The sequence below is a fragment of the Eptatretus burgeri genome, chromosome 3, assembly GCF_056783735.1.
Source record: "Eptatretus burgeri isolate ZD-2024b chromosome 3, Ebu_testis_v1, whole genome shotgun sequence".
NCBI classification, from domain to species: Eukaryota; Metazoa; Chordata; class Myxini; order Myxiniformes; family Myxinidae; genus Eptatretus; species Eptatretus burgeri.
The window spans coordinates 94,270,917-94,295,916 of record NC_140963.1 but is presented as its reverse complement, the minus strand read 5'-3'; the positions used below and the strand labels follow the sequence as shown (position 1 = coordinate 94,295,916).

The window sequence follows — 25,000 nt, the reverse complement described above, 5'->3', positions numbered from 1 at the left end:
TGTCTCCTTTTTCAACGATATGGTGACACCTTGTCAAGTCTGTCTCTGGAGTGTCCTCCCTCTCCGTATCTTCCCTCACTTCAAGCGGCACCACAGCTAACTTTCCTGCAAATTCTTTCCTGCTCACAAGAAGTCCAAATGCCTCAATTTTGTTTTTGCTTCCAAATCTTGTGTCCTCGCCCCTCACTCCCTGTACCCACCTTACCGAGTTGCACCCAATTCTCCTCTGATCTGGCAAGACCTAGTAAGTGCTCTCCACGGGCATTCGACTTACTAGGTTTTGCCAGATCAGGGGAGAATTGTCCTAGACTCTGTGTCTTTCTCAATGCTCGACTGATTCTGCAACTGACCTGGATGGTGCACGTGCCTTAAAATCCAGCTCTTGCACTTGCTTTTTCTGCTCTGTTCACCCTATCATTTGCCCTAGGTCATTTTCCATTTACTTGGAAGTCAGCCAACATCACTGCATTGCACAAATATGGTGCAAAAATATATCCTCTTTATTACAGACTTATTTGCTCACTTCTAATCATCAGTAAGGTCAAGGAATCCATCATCATATTTGACACCAAATCCTTCCTCATCTCAGGCTGTCAGTTGATGTTAGATTGAAGCCCAGTCACTCTACCGTGGACATGCTGTTTCTGCTGGCACAACAGTGGATGAAGGCTCTCAATCTCAGACAAGAGATCAGAGCTGTCTCTCTGGACACATCTTGAGCACTTGATACAATCTGTCTCCAAACTCTGCCTCTGGCTTACAGACTTCCTACACACTTGTAGCCACCATGTGGCTCTCATTGTGATTCTCTAATCTCCTCTCCCTGTCCAGGATGGAGTGCCCCACAGTCTTGCATTGGGCCCAGTCCTATTCCTGATCTTCAGCAAAGATCTTTCTGACTCTAGAAAATCCTCTTTTATTTATCTCTTTGCTGATGACTCCACCCTTGACCGTAGCATCCTTCATCCTTCATTTAAGCAGCCTCTTCCCTCTCTGTAGACTTTGATAGCATCAATATCTGATCTTTTGGGCCTCACTCTCAGCCATGATCTTTATTGGACAAATGCCATATCTAAGTTAGCCTTCAAAGCCAGCTGCCGACTGGGCATCCTCCATCTCGGAAAGTCTTTCCTTCGCACATCTGAGCGTTTCATCTTTTCATTTGGCCTCCACATGCAGCCTGATCTGCTCTCCCATTTGGGCTGGTACCTCTCCCTCGCCCCTTGCTCAGGTCGACACCTCAGAAACCACAAGGCCTTCAAAATCATTGGTATCTCCTGCGATGAAGTTGGAGACTCTGCACCTCTCATTTTCACACCGCAAACAGGACGGTGGTCTCTGTCTTCGATCACCTCCTTTCTGGTCCTGTACCCTTTTACAAAAATATATTCTTTTTGCATTACTTTTAATTTTAAGTTTGTTAAAACCCCAATTTTAATTCAATCAAATGTTTTCTCTTTTCTAGCATCCCAAAGCTCTCTGCAGTCATTGTGGTGACTTTCACATTTAATGCCTCAGCTCCTTGTCAATATTTGTGAATTCCATTTATACTTCCTGTTGTTTTACCCTGTTCCTTTAAACCTGTTATTTTCCTGTCTGCTTCCTTCATTCTAGTTATTGTACACACCTGCCATATGACGAGAAATGTATTTTGATGGATTGCTGACTTGGCTGAGTTCCACTCATTCCTGTGTTTGTTATTTCAAACTTCCAGTTTGCAATACTGTTAACTTCTAAAATCCAGAAGCACAAGGTATTTATTCATCAAAACTTATCTCCGCTTGGGTATTTACAAATATGATGATTTGTCATGGAAAAAATGACATATTCCTCGACGCCGAATGAAAGTCTGTTGCAATTATTCGCTAATCATCGTCAAAGTACACTCTAAACAGCCTTACTGTCAGCCTTGATCATGTGTTCTTTTCCTCTGTTTTTTTTAATCTTCTAACTTTCCTTCATTTATTTGTCCTCTCACCTCTCTTTCAAGTTTCATTCTGACATAACAACAATTAAGGGGGTGATTATTGTTGATGGAATATCCTTATGGCACTCATTCATATAGAAAGTGTTCGAAACAAAATACAGACAATACAACCTGAGGAATGTGCAACTTTTAAGTTCACTGCATGTAATCACCAAACATTGTAATCCATTTCCACAAGCAAGGTTAAAATTTTTACAGGTGGTTGAAAACACCCCAATGTACCATTGTTCTTCACGTAATCAACATCTGGCTGCTCCAGTAATGTCATCATTGGACTCAAACTGCTTTTCATGCAATTCTTCCTTCAGCTCATAAAATATGGTAATCAGAAGGGGTAAGGCTGAGGAAATAAAGCAGGTGAAGTAACAATTTAAAATTAAGTTGGTTGCTTCATATTGGTGCTTGCAACATAGATTTCTTTTTTGTCTTTTTGCCTTTTGGTTTGCTTTTTCTATTGTTTTTTCTTTTCTTCAAACTTTGCAATTGAAGGCAACCTTTGTTTTTGTTTTAATTTTTATTGTTTTTTAATACAAAGTCGAGGCTCTTGGAGGAGAGAGAACATAGAACGGATCAGGATGTAACAGAACAAAAGGAACAGTAAAAAGAGGGAAACACACAAACAGCAGGGCCAAGGGGCAAAATAGAGGGAGACTTGGACAAATATGGGATGTGGAGAAGAATGAAGACTAGAGAAGGATACATGGGGTGGACAAGATGGATACAGAAGCAAACTCTCAGGCAGAGAAAACGGGGAACTTAGAAAGAGGTGGGCATAGGGAGGATTAACAGGGGTATAAAAAGATCATAGTATTGGATGGGGGATGATCTGAGATGGTGGTGCACAGCTGTCTTGAAGATCTATCTGGAGGGAAGGATAAGATTGAAGAGAATGTGGAAGTTGGTTCTATAGTTGTGAAAAAGAGGAACAAATGAATGGAGGTGAGCAGTGATTCTGGATTTTAGGAGTTTCACAAGAAGGGGTTGATGATGGAATGTGTGCAAGCACAGAAAGAACAGAGGGTGCAAAACCAGAATGGAGTCAGTAGAAGACTGAGAGACCTGTCTGCGATGGTAAAATTATAAGCCCAGACGCTCAGCTTTTTAGTGGGAGATTCCAATCATCTTGAAGGCCTTGGTTTCCACGGTGTCAAGCTGAGCAACTTATGAGGCAGAGGCACCAGCCCAAAGGTGAGATAAGTTTTCCATTAAGCTGTGTATTAGGGCCTTGTAAGGTGAATAAGAGTTTGAGTGTGCCAAGAAAGGAGTTTTCATGATGGAGGACTTGCTTTGAGGCCAACTTATAACTGTGGCTTGCCCAAAAAAGACCATGGCTGATAGTGAGGCCCAAAGGTTTGAGTAACTGAACTTCTTCAAGAGGATTAAGAAAGTAGATGGGAGGGTTTGCCTGACAGTGCTTTCAGAGATGCAGCATGAGAGTGTTTCTGGAGTGGGGGAGAAGGGGGGTATAATTATGAACACAAATCGGAGTATGAACCGGAAAATAACCTGCCATTTAACAGTACTTTGGCTCTGAATTCATCCCGATCGCACATGCGCAGAGAGCAGTGAAATAATTTTTTACTCTGTCTGCCTATGTGGCGGTCAAACAAAATTGAAAGTCATTCCAAACAGAGGTGTTTGTAAAAGATGCTGCATCAATGGCAGTAAACTTCTGGAATTTTTTTTCTGCAACCTCTAAAATATTTATTTTATTTAAATTGATTTATATACTTGAACACTAGAACACAAATTGCCTTATTGGCACTTTGAGAAGCCTTTCGTTTCGCAGTACTTGGACAAAATATTGCAGCATTTTACATCATCTCGACCAATCACATCTGCCGCTCGCAAACCCTGCCCATTTCCTTGTTTCTCAAGACTGCACAGGGCAAGGTGTTCTATGATCTCTCTAATTGAGTTTTGTTTTCCGTCTGATCCAGTGGCTTCTTTGTTGTCTCTGTGTTTTTTAATGTTTAGATGGTAGCATTCCACTGCTTTGTGGTGACAATTTTTTTTCAGTTTTCTTTGTAAGAGAGCACATTTCATTGGAATTTGTTGTTGCTAATATTATTTATATACACAGACCTGACAGACGGTTTATTTATACAGTTTTTCATGTGCCCCATACTCCCCCCCCACTCCCCATTTCTCCAACTGCTGGCCATCCTGTTTTGGCACATCTCATCATTTCAAACAGTGATATGAATTTATTTTCATGAGTTTGCCACAGTAAGCCTGGTGTTGGCTTAATGGTTAGGGTGGTGGCTTGGGATCCCAGGGTCCTGAGTTCAAGCCCCGTTGGCTGCTGAATTAACACCAGGGGGTTGACTCAGCCTGTCATCCTTCCGAGGTCGGCGAAATGAGTACCAGTGTACTGGTCCCGGTGTATGCCCCGGTTAGAATAGGTGTACCATATCCCTGTGTGTCGTAAGAGGCGACCAGGGTTGGCGTCAGGAAGGGCATCCGGCCATAAAACATTGCCTCAAGAAAAAGCCAAACCCCTGCACAGCAGGGAAAAATGGCTGTAAAAACGGTCATAGTTTGCCACAGTAAATATAATCATGAGTTTCTTCAACATTGCAATGGTCAATTTTTATTTCTTGCTTTATTATACAATGTTCTTGCACATCGGTTGAACATGTTTATTCTCTTCATCATATTCATTTAGCCCCTGCCTTCAAATTTAGCTTTTTCATTAAGATTTTCAATTCCTCGGCATTACTTGAAATTCAAACAGTCATCTGAAAATCGCAAGTCCTTTGGTCTTTTTCCATCAACATGTAAGCATTATTAATTTTCCCATTTTTGTGTTGAAACGCTCTGAGGTACGTAGCGAATAATTTTGGGAAGATTGAGCCAATCCCACCCCTCAACCCCCCCCCCTCCACCCCAACTCCCTTGTCTGATGCCTCTTTCTATGTTGATGTTGTCACAACTTTGTTGCAGTTTCAAGGTCGCCGTTTCATAATTGCAGACTTCATTTAATATGTTGATTATATTTAGGCCGTGTAGAGCTTGTATGATTGCTTTTGTTTCCACATTGTTGAAGGCATTTTAATGATCGTCATCAAATGTGAGACACAAGGGCACTTGTATTGTCTTGATTTTTCCAGATGCTGATTTATTGTTTGAAGGTTGTCTATTGTTGAATTTTCACACTTATAAATCTACTTTCTCCCGCACTTGGTTATTTTCCAGTTTGGTCCTTGGTCGGTTAATAACTTTTGTGAACTGAAATTCATTAATATTGAAGAGCAGGCTCATTGGACACTAATTATTCGGTCCATTTCATCTCCATTTTTAGATTGGTAACAGCTCAATTTGTTAAAGTTAAGATTTTTGTTTTTTTTTCATCTTCCAGATACTTTGTAAGTCAGGAGCTTTGCCATTTTGCCGTAGAGCAATTCACCACCATCTTTGACTGTGCCGATAACAATGTCATAATCTTCTGATACTTTTGCCCTTTTCATGCTTGTGCAAACTGAATCTCAAAAGTGACTGGCAGCCTTTGGTGTTTTCTTGTTATCTCTGCCACCGAAGGTGGATGGAGTTTATGTTTTCACCCCTGTCTGTCTGTCTGTCTGTCTGTCTGTGATCAGGATATCTCAAAAAATTATGCACGGATTCGGATGAAACTTGGTGGACAGTTTGGGTGTGTGACAAGGAAGAATTGATTTGATTTGGTTTTGGTGAAGATACGGATCTGAATCCGGATACGAGAATTTTGGACAGTTTGGGTGTGTGACAAGGAAGAATTGATTTGATTTGATTTTGGTGAAGCTACGGATCTGGATCCGAATACGAGAATTTTATATTTTTCTCAGTGATTTTTCACCATTGAGAGATGGGGCCAAAAACAATGTACTGTATAGCATGATATTTTAAAACGTTTTGGATGGGTTATGATAAAATCTGGTGGATGAGTTGGGTAGGTGATAAGAACAAGCCAATTAGAGTTCGGTCAAGGTCCAGATGCAGATCTGGCCTATCAGTAGGATACAAAACATGAACTGTTCAACCTGGAAGAGGTATGTGCTCTACCGAGTGCTGCTCTGGTTTTATTTGAAATATCAGTGAATTGGACGCTCAGAGAATTTGTTGGCATACTTAATGATGAGATCTATCTGATAATACTGTTGCGGTGCCGGGCGTCGGCCACGAGCACGACCGCTAGATAGAGCCGCAGAGTCGGCTTGACCGATTTCCCGGAATTTAGATCGTACCTTTTCGGAAAACTCTGGAAAAGTACGGGTCCTTATTGGACCGAAGTTCACCAATAGACAGACCACGTGGGGTAGGGTCGATTGCCAATTTCAATTTCCCTAAATAGCCACGTGGTCCAAACTACCGGGGAAATTCACCCTCAACGATGCTCGTACGGAACGAGCCGCTTAGCATACCCGTTCCATGTGCCATCCGAGCGGTTTGATCGCCGAGATCCGTCGGTCCCAAATATCCCGTTAGAACGGCAACGGCCTGGCTAATTTTCCAACACTCAGCACGCGAAGCCAATGAAGGAATAGACACGAACAAGCTGAAACATTTCACAAATGGGGATGTTTATTTACAATTGGGGGATGAGGGGAGCACATAAGGGCAGAGATAAACCAAATATTAATAAATGAAGGTATGCAAGGTATGTACAACAAGAGCACTTATACAGTTCACTATTTCGTTGACTGGCGCCACAAACACACATACGCACACACACCCAAAGAATCGGATCGAAGTGGTCCTTATTCGGACGTCCAGCCCTGAGGACAGTCGGGCTGAAGACCAGGGTCTGTCTTGGACCTGTCCACCTCATGTGGTCTTCGCGTCGACGCAGGCACCGGCGAGCGACCCTTGCGGTTCTTGCGGGGGGAAGGTGTCCCTCAAGCTCGCCCGTTCGCCGAGAGAGAGACACGGCGCCCAACCCTTGCGGTCCTTGTCGGGGACTGGCGTCTCTCGAGCTCTCGATCGTGAGGAGGAGGAAGAAGACCACGACGACGACCAAGACCAGCAGTCCAGACTCCAGACCAACCCAGACCGATTGACTGACCCCCTGTTTATGCGCTCCGGCGCGGCTCGACCCCTCCCCCACTCGGCACGCTGCCCAGCGCATCGGTGGGTGGGGGCATGACCCCTCCCCCACTGAGCGTGAGGAGAATCCGGGAGCAGAAGGTTGTTGTTGTTGTTCTCTGCAGAGCCGTAGTAATCCGTTGCTGTCGTTGTTGCTGTCATTGCTGGTGGTGTTACAAATAAAAGGAAATCCTAACTATCAAAAGTAACTCACAGCGCATGAACATTTATTTACCCATTAAGGCCCAGTCACACCTTGACGTTTTAGCAAGCTTATGCTGATTTTTGAAAAATTTGTCGAAAACGTTGGCACACGTCAAATACGTTATGGGTAAGTTTTGGAAACATTGAGAGCACACTGAAAAACACTGCCATACGTAGTAGTACGCTGGCTTTCATCGTTGTACTTTGCAGTTGTCCTCAAATTTTAGCATGCTTGAAATTTTACGATAATCCCAACGTATGACTCACAAGTTCCACTATGCTGGCCATAAGTTGTAGGCACGTTATGCGATCGTTGACACACGTCGACACACGTTAATTGTAAGTTAATCATAAGTCGAAACACGTCGAAGTAATGTTTAGCGTACCCGAAACTTATTTCTAACCTATGAGTAACGTGTTGTAGGCACATTTCGCGATCGTTGACACACGTCCACACACGTTACTTGTAAGGTACTCATAAGTCGAAACACGTCAAGGTAATGGTTAGCGTCATTGTTCCAGACTCCCTGGTTTTTTTTTTTTTTCTTCGGTATGACGGTCATGTTGACACTTCGATTTCTAGTGCGGTTATGATTTAAATCGTTGAGCGGCAGCCTATTAATTATATTATATTATAACCGCATTAGAAATCGAAGTGTCAACATCACCGTCATACCGAAGAAAAAAAAATTAAAACAAAAACCAGGGAGTCTGGAACACTGACGCTAACCATTACATTGACGTGTTTTGACTTATGAGTAACTTACAAGTAACGTGTGTGGACGTGTGCCAACGATCGCATATCATGCGTACAACTTATTCCCATCGCATGCGGAACGTGTGAGGCATTCGGCAAGTACGTCGTAAAATGTTTAACACATTTAAAATTACAAGACGTACTCCACTTACTACGACGTATGATAGCGTACTTTAGCGTTCTATTCACGTATCCCAAACTTACCCATACCGTATTCAACGTGCTACAGTGTTTTCGACAAAATTTTCAGAGGTCGGCATACGCTGGCAAGATCGCCAAGGTGTGACTGCGATGTTGACACTTCCATTTCTCCGGCGGTTATGATTTGAATCATTGTGCGGCAGCCTTTTAATAGGCTACGCCACGTGATCGTCGGCGATACGTGCAGCGCGCTATGCATAAGTTCGACTATCGTTGGGCATAGGTTGTGAACGCCGACAACAGGCTATGCATTCGTTGGTATAAGTCATCTATAAGACAACAAAACGTTCTGTGTCCATTAATAATATGTTATGCATTCGACCAACTCGTTATGAATACGTCCGAATCTTTAAAAAAAACATCAAAGGTTCAGCGTAAGCCAGCGTTTTACATACATTTTGATATGTTGCCATTGCTGGCTAAAACGTCAAGGTGTTACTGGGCCGTTAGACAAGGGAAAGGAAACTATCTATAAAACACATACTTACCGATATAACTGATCTATAGGACCTGTATGTTGTGTGCTCATGGCTTCCAGATTCGCAACAATACCTCCATTTTCTTATTTTAGGGTGAAAATATATCCTATCAGAATTCCACTTCGGCTTGTGTTCTACTGTTTAAGATTCTCATGACTTGTCTATCCATAATCATCCTCCTTAGAAGTTTATTCAGATCACATTGTTCAACTTTTTCTTTAACTGTGGTGCATCACTTCAATTCTCTTCTTTTCTTCAGGTTTTTTATACTTTGAGAGAGAGGGGGTGGAGGGGTGCAGACACCAGAGAAAGATTTAACAAGGTACCATCAATTTTGTAAAAAGACATGTAAAGGAGTTTGACCTAAAAATAAGCATACGATGATTAGCAAAGATGTGGCTCACCTGAGGATGGACATACGCTCGTGGACCTTTATGAAATGATCTAAGGTTGTCCTAAATGGTGTTAGCCTTCCATGAAGAGAAGGCATGTTTCTTTTTAGCAGCTCTTTTGCCACAATACTGAGAGGTTGGATATATGGTAGCTCCAGACAAGATTGAATAAACTTGCACTTGAGTGAGAGAAAGCTTTTCTGAAAGGACTCTCAGGCTGAGTAAATATGAGATGTGTAGCAGATTGAAGACCAGTATTTTGGGGAAAGTCCAGAATGCAGTCTTTGCCAAACTGTGGCACTGAGGCAGCTCTCTAACTACAGCGAATATGACTGGGACGGATCTTGACCAAGTCAGGGTTTTAATGAGCCAAATTGGGCAGATGAACAGCAGGTAAGGTTGGCATTGAAATTTTCTTAACCAAGTTTAGAATTGAGAATGACATGTCAGCTGAGATCCAAGATGGAAAATTGACCCATTAAATAAGGCCCTGTTCGTCGCAGAAGGCCTTGACAGTAATGATATGGCAAGCTTTTGTATGACCAAGTCGCAGATAAATGGAGTTGTGGCAGTTGAAATCACAAATGATGAAGATGTGCATTGACTTAAAGGAGTTGGCTCAGAGCAAGGTATGTGGGTGATGCACCATGCAAAGCAACAACAGCAATTAGTTATGGAAGGGTACTTAGAGTCAGAGCTCTATAACACCAAGGAATTGAAAATCTTGATGAAAGAGCAAAAGTTGGACAACAGGAGATGGAACTCAAAAAAATAAAGAATTTAAGGAAGACAATAAATGTGGTGGATGTAATTCTTGAATAATTTTTAAAGGTGTTCATTTATCATACTATATATAAATAGAGACGTGTCTGTTTGTGTGTTGCTTGTATGACTCTTATGCACTCCTGGAACCACCAGACAGAGTGAGTTAAAATAGTGGGGGAGGGGGTGGCTAAGGCATTGAAATAAATTCATAGATCAGGGTGAGGGGTGCACCCCAATTCTCTGTGTGAAAATTAATGTGTATTGTATAACGCTACTCCAGGTGGGAGTCATCCCATCCGTAATTCTGGGGGAATTAACCTGTCCGTGATGCGAGGTGAATTATACCCATCGAGTTCCTCGCTCGTGGAAGATTAATTTGTCATAAAATTCCAATAACCTTTTTTTTTCATTTATTTTGTTTGTTCTGAAATTTCCAACAGCTTCTTCATTGTTTTTATTGATTGATTTATTTATTTTATCCACTTTTTCATTAGCTTGTTATCATGTGCAGCCTGTGGCTGCTGGTTGCATCATTTTCTGGGGATGTTGCTATGCCGCTGATGCAGTGCCAAACTTTTCAGTAAACTTGATTTTATCAGGAATCTAACCCCACTCGTGCTTTCTTCCTCTTTGCCCTTTGTGTTGGGCATTTTCAGCTTTTTTCATGCAATAAATTTTCTTCTTTTTAGCTTGCTTCACAAAGTCCAAGAAATTGTACTCCATTTAATGTTGACAAGTTATTTTTGTTGGAGTTGTCAGGTTTTCATCATCGAAAATCTGGGCTGCAACCGTTACACTTGTATGGTACAATATAATGCAGTGCAGTGCTCAATGTGAGTTGAGTCAAACCCAGAAATTACTCGCACGGTCTGCTCTTTCCTTACCACGTGTGCTACCGTAATTCATAATTTCAGAGCTGCTGGAGACGAGGAATCATTTTTCAGAATGCGACATCATTTGTACATTAAACCCCGATACAACACCATTATTCGTGGATACTACACCATCATATTCATGGATATGACACCATATTCGTGGATAAAACGAAATCATCATATTCATGGATATAACTACACGATCATATTCACGGATATAACCACACCATATTCATGGATATGTCGACACCATATTCATGGATATAACTATACGATCATATTCACGGATATAACTATACGATCATATTCACGGATATAACCACACCGTATTCATGGATATGTCGACACCATATTCATGGATATAACTATACGATCATATTCACGGATATAACCACACCATATTCACGGATATAACCACACCATATTCATGGATATAACCACACCATATTCATGGATATGTCGACACCATATTCATGGATATAACTATACGATCATATTCACGGATATAACCACACCATATTGATGGATATGACGGCACCATATTCATGGATATAACGACACCATATTCATGGATATGTCGACACCATATTCATGGATATAACTATACAATCATATTCACGGATATAACCACACCATATTGATGGATATGACGGCACCATATTCATGGATATAACAACACCATATTCATGGATATAACGACACCATATTCATGGATGTAATGACACCATATTCATGGATTTTACTACACCATCATATTCCTGGACATAACTACACCATCATTTTCATGGATATTTATCCAAATTATGGACGGATATAACCATATTCATGGATATAACTATACGATCATATTCACGGATATAACCACACCATATTGATGGATATGACGGCACCATATTCATGGATATAACGACACCATATTCATGGATATGTTGACACCATATTCATGGATATAACTATATGATCATATTCACGGATATAACCACACCATATTGATGGATATGACGGCACCATATTCATGGATATAACGACACCATATTCATGGATATAACGACACCATATTCATGGATATAACGACACCATATTCATGGATATAACGACACCATATTCATGGATATAACGACACCATATTCATGGATATAATGACACCATATTCATGGATATAACCACACCATATTCATGGATATGTCGACACCATATTCATGGATATAACTATACGATCATATTCACGGATATAACCACACCATATTGATGGATATGACGGCACCATATTCATGGATATAACGACACCATATTCATGGATATAATGACACCATATTAATGGATATAAAGACACCATATTCATGGATATAACCACACCATATTCATGGATATAACTACACCATATTCTTGGATATAACGACACCATATTCATGGATATAACGACACCATATTCATGGATATAACGACACCATATTCATGGATATAACGACACCATATTCATGGATGTAATGACACCATATTCATGGATTTTACTACACCATCATATTCCTGGATATAACTACACCATCATTTTCATGGATATTTATCCAAATTATGGACTCAGTAATGTTAATGATTTTGATAATGAAGTGAATTGTGGTGTTGAGCTCGGACACAAAGAGGATTTTTGTATTAGGACCCTATTTGTGATTTATCCTCTGGTCTTTAATGATAGGGTACAAGATTTGGCGTTGGTTTCTCAGGTTAATGTTTGTTTTAATGAGTATTTTGCTAATCCAATTGTATGGAGACCTCGGGGTTGTGGATGTCATAGTAAGAGGGGGTAAAGCTCCAAAAGTGGGGATTTCAGATATAATTGAGGGACTTCAACATTTGCATGATGGGGAACTTTTTCAAAACCTTTCTGTTCTTTTGAGATCATGTTCCAAGCATTTCTTACCTACAAATCTACGTAGTTTAGCAAATACATACGACATGTTTTCTTTTTTGGTTGAGGCTTTTTGTAGCAGGGTTCATATAAGTAAGTCTCCTGCCAAAAGTGGTGTGATGAGTGAGTTCTTGATTTGTGGTTTTTCTCGCAAGCAAGTGAATAAGCTTCAGCTACATTCAATTTTTAGGGACTCTAATGTGGAGAGGTAGTTGCCAGAAAAAGTTAGGGAGCGAACCCCATTGAAAGTGCATTTCACTTTCACCAAAACTGTTGGCCAATCCTGATTTCATTTTGGTAAATTTCTTAAAACTCTTTGGAGAGATGGAGTTTGGGATATTTTAGCAACTGACTGTACATGTTCCTCTTCACCTTTTTTGTATGAACCATGTGGACATATGATCTCTGGTGATTTCAATATTATTAGTAATAGTGATGTCAGGGATCTTATGAAAATTGGAGCCAAATATCGGGAACCAGTGATTCGGCCATGGAGTTGTATTAGATCTTCGATTGTTACATTTGCCCTCGAAGGTGAAGGAGGTTATGTTTTCACCCCCTTACTGTTTGTTTGTTTGTGTGCAGGATATCTCAAAAAGTTGGAGATGGATCCGGATGTAATTTTGTGGACAGGTTGCGTGTGTGACAAGGATGAAGTGATTAGATTTTGGTGGAGATCTGGATCCAGATCCGACTACTGGAATTTTTTTAAGTGATTGTTCACCATTGAGAGATAGGGGCAAAAATGACATATATAGCACTATATCTCAAAAGGTTATGGATGGATTGGGATGAAACTTGGTGGACACTTTGGGTGTGTGGCAAGGACGAGTTGGTTCGGTTTTGGTGAGGATCCGAATCCGGATCTGGATACAATAATTATTTAATTTTCAAACTCATTCTTCACCATTGAGATAGGGCCAAAAACGATATAGTACTTTATAGCATGATATTTCAAAAATGTATTGGGCCCGATATGTTCTCATGGAGCAGGCATGATATGGAGGAGGTAGGCGCTCCACCGAGTGCCCTTCTAGTTGATTCTCTTTCTGATTTTCTTCGTAAAATGTGTAAAAAGTTTACTTTATCTGCAAATGGTTTTAGTACATGGTATGATAGGTTTGTGGAAGTTTTGGACAACAGGATTAATTTTTTCAGTAGTTGAGGCTTGTTTTCCCAGGATTGGTCAAAACCATTGTTGAGTAAGCTTTGTGTTCATATGGATAGTCAGGATTTGCATGAGAAGTATTTTAGGCCAAGTTAAATAAATTATTAGTTTCTCATCTGGGCTAAAACAAAAAAAGGATTGGGTGCCTTAATATGTGATATTTTCCAGATTTTTGATATATTTTCCAAGATGACCCCCACATGGTGAAGTCTGCCAGACCAAAGTCGATCACTTCCACCAACACACATCCCCATATACCATTAAAAATGACGTTGGTTAAATACCTGAAACGGCACCATCGACTGCAACAATGGCACAGTCTGCTGTACTATGTGCTTGTACATACTAAATCAGTACTAGATGTATGCGGACTTGCACGACTGACATGAGTAGTTTCTGGTAGTTGTCGTTGATAGGCGATCCCTGGGCGAACTCCCCATTTTCAAATTCGTTGAAAATATCCCCCAGAGTCTGGGTTCCATTGAACACCACATGAGCATACCATGGCTTCAAAATCTTTCTGCCAGCCTTCCGGATCCATATGCAAATGAAGACCATTTTAAGATGTTGGTCGACTGTACTTAATCAGGAGCTCAATTAAAATTTCCGAGAAAGTGCGCATTATTAATCTCAAGAACAAACTATCGCTAGAGCTCGCTAACTTAACTGCACATGCGATGAACATACATGTACATGCTTCGAAAATCGCATTCGCTGAAAGCAGTGTGGCAAGCGTACTTACAGGGTGTGAGCAAGCGTACTTACAGGGCATGAGCAAGCATACTTACAGGGCATGAGCAAGCGTACTTACAGGGCATGAGCAAGCGTACTTACAGGGCGTGAGCAAGCATACTTACAGGGCGTGAGCAAGCGTACTTACAGGGCATGAGCCAACGTACTTACAGGGCGTGAGCAAGCGTACTTTCAGGGCGTGAGCAAGCGTACTTACAGGGCATGAGCCAACGCACTTACAGGGTGTGAGCAAGCGTACTTACAGGGCGTGAGCAAGCATACTTACAGGCCGTGAGCAATCGTACTTACAGGGCGTGAGCCAGCGTACTCACAGGGCGTGAGCAAGCAAACTCACAGGGCATGAGCAAGCATACTTACAGGGAGTGAGGAAGCGTACTTACAGGGCATGAGCAAGCGTACTTGCAGGGCATGAGCAAGCGTACTTACAGGGCATGAGCAAGCATACTTGCAGAGCATGAGCAAGCATACTCACAGGGCATGAGCAAGCATACTTACAGGGCATGAGCAAGCATACTTGCAGGGCATGAGCCAGCGTACTTACAGGGCGTGAGCCAGCGTACTTACAGGGCATGAGCAAGCGTACTTACAGGGCATGAGCAAGCGTACTTACAGGGCGTGAGCCAGCATACTTACAGTGCGTGAGCCAGCGTACTTACAGGGCATGAGCAAGCATACTTACAGGGCATGAGCAATCGTACTTACAGGGCGTGAGCAAGCGTACTTACAGGGCATGAGCAAGCGTACTTACAGGGCATGAGCAAGCATACTTACAGGGCATGAGCCAGCGTACTTACAGGGCGTGAGCAAGCCTACAGGGAGTGAGCAAGCGTACTTACAGGGTATGAGCAAGCATACTTACAGGGCGTGAGCAACCATACTTACATTGAATGGTTTTTAATGGTTTTACATTGACGTTTTATGAAAGGAGTTACTGTTGTGACGAAAAATATTGGTACCCTTGCACTTTTTTCATAAACTCAGAATTATCTCTAAAAATGAGTTGAAACTGACAAAAGTATTTTGTCTCCACAATTCTTTATTTCACTGTTAATATAACAGAACCTTTGTTTTTGATTCAGAACTTAATACAGTGGGGAGAACAAGTATTTGATACACTGCCGATTTTGCAGGTTTTCCCACTTACAAAACACGTAGAGGTCTGTAATTTTTATCATAGGTTCACTTCAACTGTGAAAGACGGAATCTAAAACAAAAATCCTGAAAATCACATTGTATAATTTTGAAATTATTAATTTGCATTTTATTGCATGAAATAAGTATTTGATCACCTACCAACCAGTAAGTATTCCGGCTCTCACAGACCTGTTAGTTTTGTCTTTAAGAAGCCCTTCCATTCTCCACTCATTACCTGTATTAACTGCACCTGTTTGAACTCGTTATCTGCATAAAAGACAGCTGTCCACACTCAATCAATCAGACTCCAACCTCTCCACAATGGGCAAGACCAGAGAGCTGTCGAAGGACATCAAGGACAAAATTGTAGACTTGCACAAGGCTGGGATGGGCTTCAGGACAATAGGCAAGCAGCTTGGCGAGAAGGCAACAACTGTTGACGCAATTATTAGAAAATGGAAGAAGTTCATGATAACAGTCAATCTCCCTCAGTCTGTGGCTCCATGCAAGATCTCATCTTGTGGAGCCTCAATGATCATGAGAAAGGTGAGGGATCAACCCAGAACTACACGGCAGGACCTGATCAATGACCTGAAGAGAGTTGGGACCACAGTATCAAAGAAAACCATAAGTAACACACTACGCAGTCATGGATTAAAATCCTGCAGTGCATGCAAGGTCCCTCTGCTCAAGCCAGCGCATGTCCAGGCCCATCTGAAGTTTGCCAATGACCATCTGGATGATCCAGAGGAGGAATGGGAGAAGGTCATGTGGTCTGATGAGACCAAAATAGAGCTTTTTGGTTTAAACTCCACTCGCCGTGTTTGGAGGAAGAAGAAGGATGAGTACAACCCCAAGAACACCATGCCAACTGTGAAGCATGGAGGTGGAAACGTCATTCTTTGGGGATGCTTTTCTGCAAAGGGGGCAGGACGACTGCACTGTATTGAGGGGAGGATGGATGGGGCCATGTATCGCGAGATCTTGGCCAACAACCTCCTTCCTTCAACAAGAGCATTGAAGATGGGGCGTGGCTGGGTCTTCCAGCATGACAACGACCCGAAACACACAGCCAGGGAAACTAAGGAGTGGCTCCGTAAGAAGCATCTCAAGGTCCTGGAGTGGCCTAGCCAGTCTCCAGACCTGAACCCAATAGAAAATCTTTGGAGGGAGCTGAAAGTCTGTGTTGCCCAGCGACAGCCCCGAAACCTGAAGGATCTGGAGAAGATCTGTATGGAGGAGTGGGCCAAAATCCCTGCTGCAGTCTGTGCAAACCTGGTTAAGAACGACAGGAAACGTCTGATCTCTGTAATTGCAAACAAAGGTTTCTGTACCAAATATTAAGTTCTGTTTTTCTGATGTATCAAATACTTATTTCATGCAATAAAATGCAAATTAATTATTTAAAAATCAAACAATGTGATTTTCAGGATTTTTGTTTTAGATTCCGTCTTTCACAGTTGAAGTGTATCTATGATAAAAATTACAGACCTCTACGTGCTTTGTAAGTGGGAAAACCTGCAAAATCGGCAGTGTATCAAATACTTGTTCTCCCCACTGTATATCCTTTTAAATCAGAAAATAAAAAGAAATGGCATTGACAAAATTATTCACACACTATTATAGACGTAATATTTGGTAGCACAGTCTTTGGACAAAATAATTGCCATCCAGCACTTCCTATAGCCACGAATGAGCTTCCTACACCTCTCTACTGGTAGTTTGGCCCACTCTTCTTGTGAAAACTGCTACAGTTCTCCCAGATTTGAAGGGTGCCTTTTCCCAACTGCTATTTCCAGATCTCCACACAGGTGTTCAATGGGATTTAGATCTGGACTCATTGCTGGCCACTTCAGAACAGTCCAGCGTTATGTCTTGAACCATTCCTGGGTGCTTTTTGAAGTGTGTTTGGGGTCATTGTCCTGCTGCAAGACCTACAACCTTCGACGGAGACCCAGCTTTCTGACACTGGGTTGAACATTGTGCTCCAAAATGCCTTGGTAATCTCTTGATTTCATGATGCCGTGCACACATTCAAGGCATCCAGTGCCAGAGGCAGCACAGCAACCCCAAAACATCATTGGACCTGCTCCATGCTTGACTGTAGGGAAGGTGTTCTTTTCTTTGAAGGCTTTATTTTGATTTCTGTAAACATTGAGATGATGTGCTTTACCAAAAAGCTCTAATTTGGACTCATCTGTCCACAGGACATTCTCCCAGAAGGAGTTTGACTTGTTCAGGTGTGTTTTGGCAAACTCCAGTTGGGCTTTCTTATGTCTCTCTCTCAGCAGTGGGGTCCTCCTGGGTCTCCAACCATAGAACCCCCTTTCATCGAGTTGGTGACGGATGGTGCGAGTTAAAACTGTCGTATCTTGTGTCTGAAGGTCAGCTTGAATCTGTTTGGCAGTTAATTGAGGTGCTTTCTCCACCATTCGAACAATCCTTCGCTGCAATCTTCAATTAAGTTTTATTTTGCGGCCACATCCAGGAAGGTTGGCTGCAGTACCATGGACCTTAAACTTCTTGATAACACATATGTTCATATGTTCATATGATAACAGGAAATAGCACATATGTTCCATGAAACTTGGTAAATGGCTTTATTATGATAAGTTACAGAACACATTTAAGTTTCAGGGTGTTTCATCAATTTTTCACAAAGTTATGCCCATTTTTAACTTAGAAAATATCACATTATATGTGGGTCATTGTTTAGCTGCCTTGACTCCACCCCAATAAAATCATGCACTGCCACTGCATGAAGCAGCACAGATCAGCAGTCCTTAGGCCTGGGTGTTAGTTCATGGCCCAGTGCAATTGGAATGATCCTAGGTATATAACCAAGATGTAATACATACCACTATGCACATAAGCCGGACGCATGTTTTTGCTACATGTATGTATATCGGGTTATTTTTAATGTGGAATGGGCAAAGCCTTAAAACGAACGAAACACGGTGGGTTACAAATATTCTTCTTCTTCATTTTCTGTTCCAGTATCGGCTCGAGTGTGTGTGAAACCAAAACGATTTTTTATCTCCCAAACATTCAACGGGCTTGGTAGAGGACATGCATTGCAAAGCAATTATCGCTCTTGTTGATGAAGTTTTTAGCTCTTATAGTAATTTTTTATCCAACAGGTTTATTGTCATTCTTTTCGAAGAAAAAAAAATTATAGATTTTAATTGTTTTGACCAACAGAAATTTAAAGATACTGTTAATTTTATTTTGCTTTACACTTTTGTATCTTTTTATGGGAAAATATTTAAACAAGTAAAAGGCATTCCAATGGGAGGGAACTGTAGCCCCTTCTGCCAATTAGTAGACATTTTCCATGTTTATTGTGAGTTTCATTTGTGCAGAAGTTGATGAAGGAGAAGTTAGGTTTCGCAAAACTGTTATCTTCTACCTGTCGTTATATTGATGATATTTGTGTGATTAATTCCAAGTTTTTTGATTTGCTCATTCATGGGATTTATCCAAAAAGCATAATAGCCAATAAGAGTGGTAATGATGATGATGGTGTAGTGGTATATATGGATGTGTTAGTTGAGTTTGAAATAATTGTTTTTGCACAAATATGTATCATAAAGTTGACTATTTTCGTTTTCCTGTTGCCTTGTGTACTTTTATGTCTGGTGATGTACCGGTTAAGATAAGCTACAATGTGTTTTCATCTCGGCTTATGAGATTTGCTGAAATTTGTTTTCTTCAGGATGATTTTGTGGTTTGTGCTAAGAAGATGTATTCCATTATGTTTGACAGGGGTTATTATTCTAAGAGTTTGATTCGGTCATGACAGAATGTTTTTGGACATCATTGGGATCTCTTGTTTAAGTTTGGTTGGTTTTTGTGCAAAAAGGTTTACATAGCATTGGAAGTTGTGTGAAAGGAAATTGTGTAAAATAAGTAAATAAATGGTGTGTGTGTGTATATATGTATATATATATATATATATATATATATATATATATATATATATATATATACACACATACATACATACATACATACATGGTATTGTCTCTGTCTCTCTCTCTGTGTCTGTGGCTGGCTATCTATCTTTGTTCCTTATGCACGGCCACATATTTTAAGTTACAAACTCCAAACTTGGGATACAAATACAACTTTGTGTGTGGGGTAACATAGGCTCTGTGGCTACGGCCTCATACGGGGGTGTGGGGGGCAGGGTAGGGTGTAAATTCTCCAAGTAAATGTGTACCGTGTAGTACCACCTGGTGGTGGTGGCAGAGGTTATTACAAATTCCTTTATCACTTGGGCAATGCTGAGGTTAAAGCACTCTTTGCACGGGTAAATTTGTTCCCCTTCCTTTCTCCCCCCCCCTCCGAAAAAAACGGAGGGGCCTGTTAAGGCCTGTCATCGTGTGTGGGACATTTCTAGAGGGAAAGGACATCAAGATGAACGGGGGGCAAAGTGAGGGGGGAGCGGGACTTGAGGATGTGGACAGGGAGCAGGGGAGGTTGGGGTGAGGGTGAGGGGTTAAAGCACTCTATGCATGGGCAAATTTGTTTTCCCTTCTTTCTCCTTCTCACCCAAAAGTTTTGGCAAATACGATGACCAATTGGTTGGTCAGCGAAGAGCGACGGGTAGGGTGTGTGTGTGTGCGTGTGTGCGTGTGTGTGTGTGTGCGTGCGTGCGTGTGCGTGCGTGTGTGTGTGTGTGCGCGCACGCGTGCGCACACGTTCATTTGGTGTGCGTGATTTCTTCTTGTCCTTCATCTCTCCTCTTCTCTTTTTTTTCGTCTTTGTCGGCAGAGGGGTGAATTGTGCAAATAATTTTTGTGGGGCTCACCTGGCTGTGCCTGGATGGGTTTGAGGGGAAAGAAGTCGCAGCCAAAACCCAAATCCTATCCAGGTTCCTCCTGATGACCCCATCTTTGTCTATTTGGGTTCCTGCTGATACTCCATTGCTGTATTTGGACAGTTATTTGATTTTATGTTGTTCTCTGTTTGTAAATGGTGCAGCTAGTTTTAAAATGGCTGTGAATTGGTGATCAATCTTGAGCACCGGTATGCAACCAACTGCTGTCATTAAAGAAATCATTAAAACTGTTGAACGTATCACTTTTGAGAATTACAGGATTGCTGTCGGTGAAATTGCAGAAGAATTCGGTGTTGGTTTTCTGAAGTGTGGAAACAGTCATTCCTTTTCACTTGGCATTTGACAAAGTTAGTGCAATGGGGATACCAAAGGACTTTTGTGGTCATTGCAAAAGGACCGCTGCCAGAGTGACAAAATGATTTATTGAATAAGATTGTGATGCGATGAGACTTGGGGCCATCATTTCATGCCAGAGTCGAGGAAAGCCAGCATGGAATGGAGACATTCTCAGTACCCACAACCAAAATATTGAAGGTTCAGCGATCAGCCAGAAAGTTTACGGCCATGGTGTTTTGGGCCTTTAATGGTTAAATTCATGTGGAATTTATTGAACGTGGTGAAAAGCATAAATGCATTGTATGACAGTAAACTTATGCAATAAAGTGAGACAAGCAACACGCAGATGATTGTCAAATATGCTTGCTTTGGGTGTTACTTCACAACGTGATACACACCCTCACCTGGCAAGTGTGAGCACTATTATTCTCACAGAGATCTGTTGGGAAGTAATAAATTATCCCAACAGTCCACACTTGTTACCTTGTGATTGTGTGTTGTCTTTGGACCATTGAAAGCACATCTCGGTGACAATGAGGTCACAAATGACAGATATCAACTGGAGCGTGATGAAATGACTGCGTAACCCATCCCAAAGATTTATCTGCAGATGCTATCAAGGCGTTAACCCCCTTACATGTATCAGGGGAATAATACCTCGAGGAGAAGGTGAAGTTTTAATATGCTCCCTGTTTGTTTTGGTTTTCAAATGAAAATCCACATCCAGCTTTAACTATCCAAGTATGTAAATAGAACTTCCTTCTGCAATTTCTGACACTGCCTGTACAGGCTGTTGTTCCACGAGACACAGCTACAAGGACGAAAAAAAAAAAACAACCAATAAATAAATCATAAAGTGTACAATTTGACGTTACAGTTTTACTGAATTAATAATCGAATGCCCTCCAAGGATACATGTTTGTATTTATTTATGTACAGTACCAGAATTTACAAGAAAAGTCTCTCTGAGTGGAACGTGATCCCTCGACCAAAAGGTTCTATAAGCTGTGGAGCCACAAGGTGGCCCAACACCTTATGGAAAGTTCTTGCCTGTTTCTCCACTTTCCCCCTCCATTTAATATATGCGAAACGGCAAACGCTTTCCGCGTGGGGACCTAATTACCAGCAGCATTTGCATGTTTAATTAAGCTGGGATTTGCAATGCAAAGTGCATTTCCAGCGCTGTAAACAAATTGGATGGAAGGAGGGGGTGCAGGATAAGGATGCCAATGCCAGTGGCATATCCCAGGCGGCAGTTGGTAACCGCAGCAAAAATAATTCCTTTTCCACGCAAAGCACATTCATGGAATATTGATACACCCGTGTGTGTTGCTCAAGGTATGTGGGGTACATGCACCCAAATAGTGTTCCTGCAAATTTAAGGCTTCCGAGTTGATGTGTTTCCTTCTCTTTATGTTCTCTTTGTGGTTCTTTCTCGACTTTCGGCGTCCACCTCTTGCTATTAATGCTCATGCCTTCATCCTCTTCGCATCTGCCATAGTACAGTCATGTACTGTTGATGTAGTACACTGTGACTGGTTGTCATGCAAGCGATCAAAGTGATACACCTCCAGAAGGACTATAAAAGTAAAGGCGGTGATATTGTAGTGTGGTGGCTCATGGGAAGGAAATATCACATGACAATTAAGCACACACACAAATTAAAATCTGAGCTCACGATTGCTACTCTATGTGGCAGGTTGCAGATGACAATGTTTCAGCAGGAGCTGTATGCAGTGTGACCACTCCTCATTTTCATAAATGCCAAGGTGAGCCAATAAAAAAGCCAAGAATTCACAAGGTTTCAGAAAAGCGATGATAATAGAAGAAAACCTACAGAAAACCAAGATGCCAAGGTGAACAACGAATAGCCAAGATCTTGTGAAAAAAGCCAAGGAGTGGTCACACTGGCTGTATGCAAGACTGGGGAGGACACGTGAAACTGGTACTGTTGACAACGTTAACACCTGTACTTTCAGCCAAGTCATTCGCAACATCTCTACTGGACCGTCATCTATCACGTAGCGAACTTACCCTTCGGTACCGAGCATCACTTTTGGAGAGTTTGGGCTTTCTTCCTCAATCACTTATATTGTGTGCAGTGTCGTACCAGTTTTGTGTATCCTCCTCAGTCTTGCATGTACAGCTCTCGAAACATGATGTTGGGCTGCAATCGGCCACATGGAGTACCCTTCACGAGCCAAGACTTTGATTTCTGGATGCTTGTCATGTGATACTTCCTTCCGAAAACCAGAGTATTCCCCACACATTCAATACGCCACAATGATATCGCCGTGCATACTTTTGCAGTCCTTCGGTAGGTGCGGCACTTTCTGATTTCTTTCAATCCAGGCAACCATTCAGTGTACTGTCTAACCATGATTGTACTGTGGAGCAGTTCATTTTTACATGCATGATGCAATTCTATCCCATGTTACTTGCATTTAATACACAGGTTTTCCTCTGTTAGGTGTGTGCGTGTTATTAAGCCATTAATCAAAAGCCTCCCTTTATCATTTCACCATCTAGCCTGTCATCTCCATGGTTCTTTTCCTTCCACCCTCACCCCTCTTTCTTTTTACCTAACACATGTCACAATAGGCTTTGTTATGCATCTCAAGCCAAGCCATTTTGTAGATTTTGTTCACATGTCTGAAGCATGCAAACTCTGAGCTTGTCGAATGCCAGTCCGTGCATCTTGTGAGCCGTTTCATGATCATACCGTCATTCCCTGCTGTAAACCACATGTTTATCCCTCGGTGTCGGCATAGCGACGGGGGATGTGTATATATTTTACAGACACCAAGGGATTTCCACCCCATGCTGCTGATTTTTAATGAGCAGATGGATCTTTAACCCTTACCCTGCTGCCATTTTGTTTTGATTTTCATTCTCGGCCTGATGTAGGGATATATTTGGCTTTTCTATAACAATACTGAGTAATTAATCCAAGTTGAGGCCTTCTTCAGTCTTGGATCACAATGATGACCTTTAAGTTTTTCTTTAGTTGCCTATTTATTTACTTATTTTTTCATGTTTCATCAACGGATTCAGACCCACAGTCATCCGCAACTGCAGCAAGTACCACTACCTCAATGTGCCTTCTATTCTTCACTCATTCCTGAAGTTAAGCTGTATACTATTCGCCCTCATCGCCATTGTACGTGGCTTTTTGAGGATGTAAAGACTTGAGTTATTGTTGGGATCTTTGCATGATGGCTCTGTGACTCCCCCGTGTGGTCATAGTCCAGTAGTTTGGGAAACGGTGAAAGTTTGTGTTCTTTGGCATGGCCTTGGCAAGTATGGCAGAACAATATCATGGAGGAATGTCTTGGCACAGTGGAGAAAAGGACATTCCACGTGATGTTTACTCACACACTTGATTTTCGTTTATGTTCAGTCTGCATATTGTTGAATGTGCAAACAAAAAGATATCGAGGGAGTTTATGACAGGGAGTATGATTGAATAAAAGATATTGCGTATGACAGAGCCTTCGCCCATGTCGGTCTGCATCGGCGGACAATTCGAACAACCGGTTGTATCAACTGAATGCTGACTGCCTTGGGAAGCAAAGCATAAAGCTGAAGTTTCAGGCGTGGGCCTTTCTGAACAAATGATTACCAAAAAGATTACCGGTCTGACTTTCACCATCATCTCCATCTTGCATTCCACCATGATCTTTGAAAAATTTTCATTTGTTATCATCTTGTGTGATGTACTGTTGCATAACCCCAGAGGTAGTGTGTACACTAATTGGTGGTTTTATTTTGCTTCCTTCCTCCCTATCTTGCATGGTTGTTTATTTTCAGCATTCAATAAATAGTCCTTCATTTGTAATCATTCTTGTTGGTCGATTGAGCATTTTCTTTTGAGTTGAGAGCCAGAGCGGGTGTACTTTTGTGAACACCATTAACTCTTGAGTGTGAAAAATATACTTGACCTATCTCACCTAATATTTTGCAAATAAACCTTTTGTGCTGTGATTTGCATGACAAGGAGATGCCTGGTTTGTGTTTCCAGCAGGTGAGGCCACACTGTGAGGATGGTTTGTCCATGCACGACGTGCTGTCTGGCTCTTTGCCTTCTGCCACCAGCCTCGAGCTCATTTCCGGCCAGGACTGTTTCCGAGGTCAGTAAA

General features: G+C 41.7%; 1 protein-coding gene across 17 annotated transcripts in view; it reads left to right on the top strand.

The window, feature by feature from the left end:
* The window catches only part of LOC147030477 (transcription factor 12-like), a 336,231-nt gene that overhangs the window by 276,687 nt on the left and 34,544 nt on the right, over positions 1-25,000 (top strand). For 12 of the 17 annotated variants that reach the window (XM_085874584.1, XM_085874582.1, XM_085874583.1 and 9 more), the window contains 2 exons: positions 8,949-9,011; positions 24,883-24,991. In XM_085874584.1, coding sequence (XP_085730710.1) covers positions 8,949-9,011; positions 24,883-24,991 — 172 coding nt within the window. The remainder of the gene's footprint in view (positions 1-8,948; positions 9,012-24,882; positions 24,992-25,000) is intronic. The other 5 variants (XM_085874587.1, XM_085874592.1, XM_085874586.1 and 2 more) reach the window with 3 other exon arrangements.